The sequence below is a fragment of the Filicampus tigris genome, chromosome 18, assembly GCF_054856515.1.
Source record: "Filicampus tigris isolate MCC_2025a chromosome 18, RoL_Ftig_1.0, whole genome shotgun sequence".
Taxonomy (NCBI): Eukaryota; Metazoa; Chordata; class Actinopteri; order Syngnathiformes; family Syngnathidae; genus Filicampus; species Filicampus tigris.
In genome coordinates, this window is record NC_141234.1 from 9,935,778 (window position 1) to 9,949,365 (window position 13,588).

At 42.4% G+C, this 13,588-nt stretch overlaps 1 protein-coding gene across 3 annotated transcripts; it reads right to left on the minus strand.

Annotated features, from left to right (window-relative positions):
- Positions 1 to 6,299: 6,299 nt before the first annotated feature.
- On the minus strand, positions 6,300 to 9,946 carry c19h1orf216 (chromosome 19 C1orf216 homolog). 3 transcript variants are annotated; one of them, XM_086015516.1, is made up of 2 exons: positions 9,814 to 9,946; positions 6,300 to 8,490 (listed from the first exon to the last, which is right to left on the minus strand). In XM_086015516.1, the coding sequence occupies exon 2, from the start codon at positions 8,466 to 8,468 to the stop codon at positions 7,485 to 7,487; it is 984 nt and encodes a 327-aa protein (XP_085871642.1). In that variant the 5' UTR covers positions 8,469 to 8,490; positions 9,814 to 9,946; the 3' UTR covers positions 6,300 to 7,484. The 3 variants fall into 3 exon arrangements, with proteins under 3 accessions (XP_085871642.1, XP_085871641.1, XP_085871639.1); XM_086015515.1 differs by lacking the exon at positions 9,814 to 9,946 and adding an exon at positions 9,674 to 9,807; XM_086015513.1 differs by lacking the exon at positions 9,814 to 9,946 and adding an exon at positions 9,429 to 9,647.
- Positions 9,947 to 13,588: the final 3,642 nt, after the last annotated feature.

Sequence of the window (13,588 nt, forward strand, 5' to 3'; positions counted from 1 at the left end):
CGTAATTGGCCCCTTGAATATTTAAGTCACTCGGGATGAAAGTTTTAATGAAAAGATGATTATCTACCAGTTTATCACACACACTGTTTCATATTTCATTTTCGTATTTTCCACGCGAGCCGCAAAGTCTGTCTTGGCAGTTGTGGGGATGGAGGTTTTTTTTGCTGGGGAAAATGGTGGAAAAGTAGTGCAATGAGGAGGAATAATGGAACATTTTGTCAACTGGATTTGTTTAATTTCAAAGTTATTTAAACTTAATGAGTCAATCTGATAAGTTTTCTACGGTGAGCGCAATAAAATACCTCCCAATAGTGTGATAATAATGAATCGGCCTGGGCCCTGGCACAATACACACTTAATGTTGTGATTAAGTGAGATCATCTAATTTTTTTAAATTATGACCTGTAATAAATCCTAAATGTTTGTGTGTGACATCACAACTCTGACATCACAGTTTCTCAGAGGCTCAGGTCACGACCAATCATGGCTCAGCTTCAGAAAACAGGTGAGCCGTGATTGGTCGTTACCTGAGCCCTGAGCAACTGTGATGTCATTTTAAGTCGACAAAAGCGACAAAATGGCCGCCCCCTTAGATGGATAAAAAACAGTGGATTTTGCTGCTTAACTCATATTCCACAAACACAATATTAATCAGAATGCCGTGTTTAGACCCGTAGAGGCACAAAAACATATTATTGTCAAGAATGTATTTAGGTTGACTTCCACTTTAATAATGGAATTATTAGCGCCTGACCTACTGTATTTAATCGGCCAATATAAACTCTTTTGAAATAGTCAAAAATCAGAAAGAAAAAAAAAAGACTGATTATTTTTTATTTATTTATTTGTCACACATGTAGTCACTAAAACATAAGATAAATATAATAATGTTGAATTCTTTACAGAGAGACTTAAAGCATCAGATGTTTACTTAACACACTGATGTCAGACTATGCTTTTTCTGGCGTGTCACCAACGCACGGCCCCCCCCACCCCTCAAAGACGAGCTCCTAAAAAAAAGCACAAGGACACACTTTTCTCTGCAGGATAAACAGACGGCTGTTTGTTATTCATTTTCATTGCACATAATAGTGGAGCCATTAATCCCTTTTTGCTCCAAGACGGTGTGAAAAAAAGCGGTCTTGCGCAGCTCCGACATGTAACAGTTTTGCCAAATCCCGGCGGAATACGTGGGACTTGGGTGGGGGGGGGGGGATTACGCGAGGACCCACACATAGCCTTAGGCCACAGTTTGGAATGGGACGGCAGAGATTAGACGCCAAGTTATGGTGCGAACAGCCGGATTTGGGGGGCGAAGATGCCGAACGGGTCAGCATGGCGAACGACTATCTTCTGTTGCTAACTGTAGTCTGGTAACAATGCATTGATCTTATTGAGAATGCGTGAGAAGAAAAGATAAGACTCCATGAAAAGCCACATGACGTGAGATTAGTTTGAGAATTTCGCGCGGAGCCCGATTTGCATTGTGTGTGTTCATTTCTATATATCACTCTTGTACCTCTTCACTTCACAGCACCGAGGTGCGCATGACCTGCTCCCCATGTGGTCTTTGTGGACAAAGTGTCACCGTTTAGCCCCATCTTTGCGCCGGGGAAGAAGCACGGGGGACCCCCGGTCAGCCACGTTGATGTGAGAGGGGAGGAGACAAAAGAAAAAGAGCAAGTTAAATGAAAGTGACAATGTGCAAACATTCCTGCCGGCAGCTGCGGTGCATTCTCCGTACACACACACACACACACACACACCTCCACCCTGCGTGGTCACCAGACCCCCCGTGACCCTCCCTCCCCCCCTCCCCTCATGCCTGGCACACGCACCTGCCGCTCCAAGCCGTGCTTTCATTTGACAGCCACATAATCTATGGGCGGGTCCAGGGCCCGGCTCCACTCAATGTGCTTTTGAGAAAACCCCTTATGCGTGAAAAAGCTCCCCTTCTCTCTCTTTTGTCCTACACGGTTTTATGGGACAACATTGAGCATTATGAGGTTTGGGGGATTTTTCACGGGACTCTATAGAAGACGATAATCCTTTCAGACATAAAAACTTTAACCTGCTGTTTTCATATTTATTAGCTGGTTAAAGCAGGCGAGGCAGCTGAGCCGTCAACGACAGCGCCTCACACGCGCATATGCACACACACGGTGACTGACAAGTGGCTTGCACCTTGAGAGGGGCTTTTATAATGAACCCAATTGCTCTACTAACTAAATTAAAGGAGAGAGTCAAGTGGTTAAGTGACAACAAGGTTACAAAGGTTGGCTCAGTTCAACAGGTTTTGTCATGATATAGCGTAAGATTCAATTCATCTTTGTGGGGTCAATTTTAATCTCATTTTGGCTCATCTTTGGTCCAGTTTAACCAATTTCAGACAAAAAAAATAAACACGTATGATTAAATGAGTACTGAAACATGGCATAAATGAGAAAAGACTTGGTCTAACACACTTTGTCCAGGGGCGTGTTTGGTCATGGCGGCCCAAGGCCAATCCAGTCACAGGGCCCTCGTCATCCATTTACTGCAAAGGTTTTGAATATTAATGTTTGTCGTCAACTAAAAAGTGTGAATCTGAGAAAATCTTCCACCTGTGCTAGATGAAGTCCCTAAATTGCATTTTGGCGGTTGTTATGAAACCTGCAGAAATTTGGGAACTCTATTAGTTTGAGTGTAATGAAAATTGCATGTGTGAGTATGAGGGTATAATGATTTATGAATAGATTTCAGAGAGTGCTCTAAAAAGAGTAAAATGTACAACTCTACTCTAAATGTACTCTATATTTGGCCTCAGTAAACAGAGTAAAATATTCAGCGTAAAATTGTCAGACTAATTTGCCACTGAATTTTATGTTTGGTCTCAGTAAACAGAGTAAAATTTGAGAGTAAAGTATGCCACATAAAATTCTCAGAGTAATTTTGACACTGAACTTTGTGGTCTCAGTAGCAAAATTTGAGAGTAAAATATTCAGCGTAAAATTCTCAGAGTAAATTGTACACTACATTTTTACATGGAATATTTTACTCTCATTTTATTCTGTTGACTGGGACCAAGTCTTTTTCGAGTAAAATATACTCTCCGAAATTTACTGTGTAGGGTGTGTGTTTATGTACAGCATGTACGTCCATGTATAAGTGCAGTAAAGTATGTGTATGGTTATATGGTGAGTTATTTCCTTTCTTTCTTGCACTTAAACAACAACTTAAATTGTTGTCACAAGTGTTAGTAATTTAGAGGTTAACGGCCCAAAAATACAAGTTGACTTTTTTACAGTGTAGAAAAGTTTTCTACTTCTTCCTTCTCCCGAATATTTTGGGTAACCCATTGCATGAAAAGGGTGGGGGGGGGGGGGGGGGGCAATTAAAATGCTCATAATTGAATAATAACGTATAATAATAATGCCTTAAATGAAAGAAAATGTATTAATCTGATTTTATGAGACGTTTGGGGGCCCCTGGAATTGAAGGTACCCTCATGATTGCCTTTATTTGCCTGCTGGTACGTCTGCCCCTGCATCCAACATGCCGTGGAATATTTTAAGTCCATTGAAAAAAAAAATCATGTGATAGCTCTTCCCTTTGGAAATGCAAATTGTTGATTATTTGATGCAACATTTTAACGCACAAAGCTGTCTTACTCTTCACTCTGTCTTCCTGGCAGGTCATGTTTCTTCTCTTCTTTAGTTTTATTGTTGTGTCACTTTAGCGGTGTTGTACTGAGCAGTCAGCACAGGAGCGTGCTACGAGTTATTTTCCCGGTCCTATGGGCTTAACACATTTCCTCACTGGTACCCAATTGCGTAGCAAAGTATTGCAATCCTCATTTCTGTCAAACACACTTTGTCCATCCATCCTTCCACGCATCCGTCCATCCAGCTTTTGCCTCAGTCGACAACTCTTTTCATCCAGTTCATCATACCCAGGCCTCCGGCCGCAAGTTCCCTGCACCCTCACTCACCCTTCCTCACCCCTCCTTGCTCCCCGGAGCTCCCCCACCCCACCGTATCCCCTCCACCACCACCACCACCACCACCACCAGCACCACCTCCTCCACCCCCTTTCTGTCAAAGCTGATTGTTTCCAAGCCAGCAGAGTGCTGCGGGCTAACACACTGTCACACTACATCAGGCAGAGGAAAGAAGGGGCGAGGGAGACTATGATAGCTTCTATATGCATGTCTATGTTCAAAAAGACCCACACTCACCAATTGAAGACTTGGCCACAGCAGGAGTGTAATATGAGGAATATTGTCTAAAAGAAAGAGGCACATACTACTTAAAACATCCCCCCCCCCCCCCCATGTTTTCAATCAATATGGATTGTAGTCATACAAAAATAAGATGGCAAGAAGAAAAATTGAGATGATGAGATGATCCAAGAGTTGCCAAATATGCCGTGTTAGCATTGGGAAAATACAAGGTGTGAACCTTGGGAAGTCAATCCAACATTTTTCATTACAAGATTCTATGCAGGCCCAATACTTGAAACATTCTGATTAATATTCCGCTTGTGGAATATGAGTTAAGCAGTAAAATCTACCCGTTTTTATCCATCTCAGGGGGCGGCCATTTTGTCACTTGCCGTCGACTGAACATGACATCACAGTTGCCAAGGGCTCAGGTAACGACCAATCATGGCTCAGCTTTAGAAAACAGGTGCGCTTGTCAGTCATTTTAAGTCGACAGAAGTGACAAAATGGCCGCCCCCTGAGATGGAGAAAAACGGGTGGATTTTGTTGCTTAACTCAAACACAATATTAATCAGAATGTCGTGTTAAGACTAGTGCATTGAAAATATTGTTGCAAATAAATGTGAATTCACTGTGGGATGTGGTTAATTTTTGTACTGAAAATCAGTCGGGTTTTTTTTATCAAATAAAATGAAAATATATAAATATTGTCTTGTTTTTGTTTTTCTTGAAAGTCACCTCTATATTACTCTTTCGATTTAGGGGTACATTTGGTTCATAGTTTAGAGCTCACTCATGTAAGCCGCAGCCAATGACAGGCTAATACTAGTGTGTCCGTGATCTATGAACGCCCCCTAGTGGATGTTTCTGCTTCAAACGTGAACAAAAAAAAAATAGGGCTTTTGACGTCTTGAAACAATTAATTGTACTTAACATAATTAAATACAAATGTAACATACATTTAGGCACTTTTGTACACGCATATCTCTTATTTCACTCCATTTATTGTACCTTTTTTTATTATGATACATGAATCCCTTTATTTCTGATTGGGGTTGTAGGCTCAACAAAAACTATCTTGTACTAGTTACCTCACTGGATAATTGGACGATATCACTTTTGCAAAGGCAAAATTTGCGATAAATTGCTGCTCATTAGATTCAAGCTGTAAATGTATGAATCCTTGCAATTTATTCATGACAACAAAGAACTGAGATTCCCTATTCATATTTTAGTCTGCGATAAGTGTTGTACAATAACAACACAGACATGGGTTGCCTTTTGTTTTTGGTTGCTTGTGTTTAGTTAGCCCACCTTGAAATTGACTTTAGTGTTTTACAAATACCCATCAAAAGCAACGTTTGTTCTCATGCACATGGCAGACAAACCATTGTAACCGCTGTAAACATGTTATCCCTCTTTCTTTGATGTCTTGCGTACACCCGGCCAGAAAACTGGGGATCAATATGGAAATTCGCTCCACTCACTGCAATCATTGCACCACAAAGAGGCGATAAGAGAAGACCAACGTAGGAGGGTTAGAGGGCCTATCGCCATGGATTTTCTCTGAGGTTGCCCGAGGCTTTGGCCTCTCTCCTGTACCTGACGTCTGTTTACCGGGGGCACCCTTCTTTGAGGGTGCAGGGCCCCGGGGTACAGACTGACATGATCCCCCTGAGGGCTTTCTGCACGGGTGAGGGCCCCCTCAAATTCACAGGCGATTAAAGGGTGGCAAAGATGCCGGTATCTATGTGAACACACACACACAGAGGTGAGATGATCTCGGCGCCGGGGGGCAACAGCCTCACACGGCAATCACACTGTCTGCAGAACACTCACTGCCCGAGCCCGTGTGATGGGCCCGAACAAACCAACTTTTATTCACAGGACAAAGAGGCAATTGTTAGCTAAAAGGACATTTAGCCCAAGGGTGGATTACACAGCAGATAGAGCAGAACATCGATAAACATGCTGATTATGAATAAAACGAAGGCTGTGTGCTAAATTTACTCCCCTTTCAGAGCAGACATTCTGTGGAAATATAACGACAAACAAACCACTTCATTTTTGATGCTGCCAAGAATCTAAAAACAGGAAGTACTTTGATATTATGTTTATTGACTTTTTCTTTTTTAATAATCATCTCTATACACAGAATCAAGTCATTATTATTGAATGTTTTGGACAATCAAGGACAACACGTTGACTTACAACATGAACCCAACAATGAGGCTTTTGCGTTCTTTTTTTTTGTTTTCTTTTGCATCATTCGTTTGACTACTTTTTGTGTTTACTTTGGTAGATACAGACTCCAATCAGTCAGAGTCAACAACAACATTTTGTAACTTTACAATCACAAAACATGTAAAAAAACAAAAAACAAAAAAAAACCCACACAAACACATGAAACAGACTCTAGATTGTCTTCAATTCTTAGTTTCCAGTGTAGCAAACTGAAATCAAACCAACACAAACGGGTGTTTAAACAAAATACATTCATTTCTACAGCTGATGTCACCTATAACTTCAGTCATAACTTCAAAGTGCAATTAGAAGGGAAATACATATTTTAAGGGGATTAACCACCTTGATATGACATCACAGTGTGCAAATTTTCTTGGAATCTTTAACACATCACTATGGGTCGTTTTAATCCCTTGTTGGATCAAACTCTTGACCCAATGTGCTGCGTATAAATAACCCAGTATTGGCTAGGTCGGTTTTGGATCCAGCACCGTGTTAGCCAATTTCACCCAATTTGGGTTACTTTCAACCCAGCAATTTTAAGAGGGTGGCCTTTTCCACAAATGTCTTTGTGCGGTTAGAGAGGTTCTGGATTTGAATCTTGACTTAGGTGCATGTGGAGTGGGGCTTTCTCCAGCTTCCTTTTACATTCCAAAAATATGCGCGGAAGATTATGTGGCGTGCGACTGGCTGACGGCTGGTACCCAATCTTTTAGACTTACACTCTAGAAACATGTGGGTCAAAAATAACCCAATTTGGGATAAAAACAGACTGATCCACTAATTGGGTCAACCAAATTTTGTGGGGTTTGTTTTATACAAAACAACACATTTTTGAGTCGTTTTTCTGCAAAAACAACCAAGAAAGTCGGGTCAAATTGACCCAAGTAGTGGATGAGTCCATTTTTACCGGGTCATTTTTAACCCAACTGTTTTTAGCGTGCAGCACTTCCTGTTACTTTACCTCGCGAATATGAACAGATGTTGTTTTTATCTCATAAGAAATGAATACCGCTTTGATCGTTTCTTGTTTCTGCTTCTACGATTGTCCCACAGCGGCAGGCGGCGCGGCGTTGACGGCGGCAGCCCCCATGCGCAGCAGTTCCTTCCTGTGCGTGAGGATGATGTCAAAGCTGGACTGCAGGCGGTTCTGCTGCTCCTCGACGCGGCCTTGCAGGGTGCGGAGCCAGCGGATCAGAGCCAGACGCCGATACATGGTCAGCTGCACCTGATGCTTCTCCATCTCCTGGGCCTTGAACCTCTCCCGGTCCCGCAGCGTCCACACGGCGTCCATCATTTCGGGATGCTCGGCGTCAGAATCCGATGACTGGTCATGCGGCTCCTCCGCTCCTTCCTCCAGGAGGTCTCCCAGGTGACTTCCCGACAACGAATTGCGGCTGAAGCTTTTTCGTTTTCCTGATGGTTCTCGATCGTTGCTTCTGCTAGGCTCAAAGGTCATACGTTCCATGCCTCCCGTCGACAACCAGTTGCCTCCCCTCTCCAAACGGATGGAGGACATGCTCCCGCCGGAGTCCGATTCCGAGCCGCTGTCTCCCCACTCATCGTCGTTTTCAAGCTTCATCATCTCCTCCAGATCATCCCTGCCCCGGATGCTGCTTTTCCTCCCCTGAAGCTCCATCTTCTCCCTGTGCTTGGCCATCATCTGTCCCTCCTCTTCCTCCATCCTCCTTTCCTCAGCTCCGTCCGGAGGCACTCGGCCGTAGCCGTCATCCGCATACTCGATTTCGGGAAGGGGCTCCAGCGTGCTCCAGCACGGCAGGCGGGAGCGAGGCGATAGGATCCCGGAGTTGCCGTGGGAGGATGAGTTTTTTAGGTCGGGACTCAGAGGACCCAGTTTATAAGGGCGCTGCGGGTTTTGGTTTTCATCTCCTTTTCCTTTTCCATTGCTTGTCAGGAAGTTAGAGTTGCCATCTTGATCATATTTCCTGCTTGACGATGAGGAAGAGGAGCGACTGTTGGAGTTTTGACCTCTGTAGGCCCGCTGTTGATCCTGATGAAGCATTCCTGGTCTGGATTGATTTTCACTGCGATGACACAGGATAAATGAAATCAAGTAACATAAATTTAGCACTGTGAACCAAGGCACATATTATGCATTGGAAAAAAGTTTCAGGCAACCAATTAAATTGAAATGTCATGCAAAGAGGATACAGAGAGGAAGAATATTACATTGTTCTGACCGTCACTATACATAATTAGCATACATAGTTGAACAAAGATACAGCTACCCATGCATCATTATTTTTGTGAATGATACTTTTGGAAGTGAAATTGGACAATTTATCGTGGCATTCCTGATGATCTCTCCCTGCCCACTATGTGCCGTGACACAATGGTTGAGAATTACTGCCATAAATAAAATTAAAAAATAAATTATTATTATTATTATTAATATTATTATTATAAACAAAGGTGAGTTTATTGTCTGTCTATCGGTCTTCTGTATCACTGTAAAAAAAAAAAAGTTGGGTGAAATCAAAATTTCAAGGCAACAAATTTGAACAACATTTTAAGTTGGGCAATTCAAATATTAGAATATTAGCATGAAAATGCTCATAAAGAAAATAATACTTCAATAATCATCCTGTATCTGCAATCACCCAAACACACAATCCAATGTGATGTAAAGACCCCCTATAACTCCTCTCACCTCTAAATCACCCTTTGCGGGTCACCCCAAAATACTTTTTTGTTTATAACTACAGGCGGCTGTGCTGCACTCCACTTCTATTAGCATCACCCATTTACATGTCACCCCGGAATGGAAATTTCTGTAATCCTGACTTGGGGCTGCTGTCAATCCCCCCGCACCCCCCCCCCCCCCCCCGCCATAACTCCCCTCCACACTTCCTCCCTCCTCTCTGTGTGCATGCGCGTTCACGTGGTGCTGAAGGACAGCTCACCACTGGTCACGCGCGAAGCAGAAAACAAATACCAATAATAATAAGAAGAATAACGATACCCGAATAGAGTCGATGCAGGGTGGACGTTCCGTTTCTTTAAAAGCGGTTCCGTGGATTCGGCTAGGTGGTTATAGAAAGCAGAAATACGACGACTAATGGCGCCCATGGTCTTCATATTTGATTAAAAGTGGTCGTATTAAAATTCACTACCAACGAGGAATTAAAAAAAAAAATAGTGTGGTAGCGTTGAAATAACTCAAACGAATCAAAATGCGTCTCCCTATGCGCGTTACGTAACACTCACCCCATCTCAGTGCTCTCTCCTCTCTTTCCCTTCCTGGATAAAACAACGCAGCTTCCCTTCCCCTTCCTATTTGTTGCTCGCTTAAGTCACTTGACTGTCATTTCAGCCTCATTTGCATGCGCTTGTGGTTTATTTCTTACCTTCGTGCGGGTTCGCTGCTCGGTGGAGAGGCTGGACCGACGCTGCGCCTTTCCCAACGTTTTTCCCCCTCCTCCGACGCGGTGTTGTTGATCCTCCTCTTCCCTCATCCCCCCTCCTCCTCTTCTTGACTCATGTGGTTCCAGGGAAAAAAAGAAAGACGAGGAGGTCTGGGCTGGGAGGGCAGGAAACGTAAAGAATGAGAGGAACATGACAAACCACGTTTGATGCAGTTTTACATTGTTATGCTTTGACGCCGAAACTGCTGTACAGTACAGTGGGAGGAATAAGCAAAGAGTCTCTGGCTTTATGTCTAAAATACGTCTGTTTATTTGACTGTTTTATTACTACTACTATTATTACTACTTTAATTTTAGGGTTACGCGACAGAGACAACTTGACATGCGTTTAGTTAGTCATAGACGGATGTAACGGAGACAATCCGGTCACTTTTCAAAATAAAATATGTTTCAGCCACGGATGATAAATAAACCGGAAGTACTCTACGTTTCTCGCCGCGGCCCGGTGGTTGGGGACCACTGAATAGGGCAGATGCCTGGTGGCATCTTTGAACCAACTGGCGACCTCAACCCAATGGCCAACTAGAAAACCTGCAGCAGTAAAGTGAATTGAGAAAGTTTCCAACTTTCTATTATTAAGTTGACCAAAATTCCTTCTGAGCAGTGTACAACCTGCACGTTTGGTCAAGTACGAACAAATTTATGTTTCGTTTGGAGCTCAGATTTCATGTATTTCACTCATTTTAAACAACTATAAAAATTAAAAACAGAATTTCTTTTTTAAGCGGGAAACCGTACAAATTCAGCAGGGGGACCAAAAATTCTTTCCTTCACCGTAGCGCTTGTCGACTTAAATAGCCACATGATAAGTTACACAATCACATCGAACTGCTCAAGTTCATCTATGTCCGCGGGAAATAGAAAATTGTATCAAAAAAAGCACAGTGTGAATCTCGAGTTAAACCATCCTTGGTCTGATGATTCAAAATTATGCAAACAGTTTAAGGCTTGAATTAGAACAAAATCACCAGAGGCGGCAGAGGTACCCACACTCTGTACTTAAGAAGTACAGTACATGTTGTGATAGAAAAAAAAAAGTAAAAGTAGCAATTCAACTCCGTTACTTAAGTAAAAGTACAAAAGTAAAGCCTCATGAATGTACTCATATTAGTTAATGATAACATTAACTAACCTCCCTCTGCCAAAAATGCAACCTACACGTATGCGCGTTTTGTTTTGTTTAACAGGAAAGTTTGAGTGAGACGAATCTCACGGTTCTACTGCCTGATAGTGGTTGTAGAGCATCTGTCCACTTGTCACTAATCTTTTCTTGGCCTATGAAGCTCTATATTTCAGTAGAAATGAAACGTTCCGATCCATCTCCTGATTAATTATGAATTGTTTATTTTATCCATATGCAGGATGACCAAAAGCTGACAATCTGTTTTTTGAAGCGTTTTGACTTCCAAGTTGTTGTCATTTCAAAACAAAATTTTCTCACAGAAAATACAGCCCTTTCATTGAACTTGAAACAAATTATAGATAGAATATTCACATAATTAGATGCTTGTCTTTAAGCATTAAGCAATTCTATTTGTCAATCTTAATGTATTCGGGTTGCGTCAACATAATTTATAATGGTTACTGTAAATACATTTCTAGGTGTGGCTCCATTGTTGTAAAGTATATTTATTTATTTAGATTTTTCATTACTGCATTTTTTTATACATTACAGTAGTGTTGAGGGCAATTTTTCCCCTGAAAAAACATGTTAAAAAATGGCGTTTACTGGGCAATCTGGAACAGATTAATTACATTTCCATTCATTTCAATGGTGAACAACAATTTGTGTGTTTTGAGATACAAATGTGATCGCTGGCTGAATTGAAATCATATCTAAAGACAACACTTTAATAGTTGAAAAATGTAAATGTTAAATTTACATTTTTCCCCACCCCTGGTAGTTGTTGCTACCCATAATGCAATGGTAATCCCTTAAATCATTTGCAGGAGGTATTGTGCAATTCCTCTTGTAACTTATTACCAATCTCAGATATAAGAAGACACATTAGTTAGTACAAAGTGGTTTTTTTTTGGGGGGGGGGGGGGGCATGTGTGTGTGTGTGTGTGTGTGTGTGGTATCGAGAGGCTACATCAGACAGACTTAACAAGTGTTCAGTGTCTCTCTCCTCTCCGCTTTCGTCCCCCTGACATGTCGTCGCTGGCGGCGGAAAATCTCATCCCCTCTTCTCCCCGCTTGCACGAACGCACTCCCTCACACACACACTTCCATCCCGTCTTGCTTCTCCTTCAACAACATCCACATTCAAATCCACCAGCTCCAGGCATCCTCCATCTCTCCCTCCCCTCTCCATCGTTCACCAGTAGCCTAAGCCCATAAAAAATACATCAAACACGAGCCACGCGCCTGAGGCCTCGTCACACGCAAAATCATCACTCTCTCCATCTCACTCTTGGAAAAGAAGTTACAAAACACTGCCACGATGGAGAGAGCGATACTAGCGGAAATTGAGTAACCGTAATGTCCACGCAAACACTTTGCGCACATTAAGAGAAAAGCAACCTGACTTACCTTGTGCATATAACAAGACCTTGTTTTTGAATACTCCCACAGCCTGCAGCACCGTGACCCACTTCCCTCCGCTCCAGCTCCACATCTGCTCCGGCAGCGGTCTCGGGCTGTGACAGCGGCCGAGGGCGGCCGGCACCCATGGGCCACACTGTCAGATCGCCAGTTTTGCAGTAGAGATGCACAAAGAGAGTGTAAAAAAAAAAAAAAAATACACACACAAAGAGAAAGCCAGCAAGCCTGCGATGTTATAAAATGAGCCAAATGAGCCTGGACGTGCTAAAGTGAAATCCAGAATGGCTTGTTTTGCACTATAATTACACTTTTATCTCACATGCATAGAGTGGATGCTGCACGGCGCACAGCAAAAACACCCTTGGGTGCCGCGGCTTTTGTTTCCCTTCAATTATTCCCACCCTTTGCCCTCTCTTATCCTCATAATCAGAATAGAAGCGGATCCGTGTCCTCTAGATATTTAGAAGCTCGGACCCCCGTGCCAAAACGTGTAGCCTTCCCGCTCTTGTGTGAAATGGGAGTTCAGGGAGGTTTTGTGTTCGGTTTTTGACGGCCTTTGACCTCTCAGTTCACCCTCTCGGGGTGGGGGAGAAAGTTGTGAAAAATCCATGTTGGAGGAATTCAGGAAGACAAAGAGTGAAATTAATAGAAGGAATACAAATCTCAAAATCCTATTAAAATCTAATTAGATTGGCTTGACCTCACAAAACGGGCCCATAGTATTTGGAATCGGCTCTATGTCAATTAATTGCACGGTAGTGGCTAAATAGTACAGCTGGAAGATTCCTTTTCATGGACCAATATGGTGGGAAAAACAACTGAAGTTGAATAAAAATACATAGTGTAAATGATAATAATCTAAAAGTGGGACTTGCCCTTAGCATTGGCCCCTAATGATGTGTAAAGGGCCACGTGCATCCTAACCCCAGGACACTTGTCTCCTAATCGCCATAACAACTAATGAAGTGGATAGACAAAAGGCTCTTGTTAAAATGTCTGCCTATTTTTAGACACTTAAACCATTCGAACGGCAAGAAGTCAGCCTTCAGGAAGATTCTTATATTGTAATTGAGCCCAAAACATTCCAACGAGACACATTTTTACTTTTAATTATCTATGAAAACATCTTGTGCTTTGGTGCGTGTTTGTCTA

Coding starts and splice junctions, on each gene's coding strand:
- c19h1orf216 (XM_086015513.1), bottom strand. CDS start 9,544: ATGAAGACCATGGGCGCCATTAGTCGTCGTATTTCTGCTTTCTATAAC. Junction 8,491..9,428: donor CCTGCATCGACTCTATTCGG/GTATCGTTATTC, acceptor GTGTCATCGCAG/TGAAAATCAATCCAGACCAG.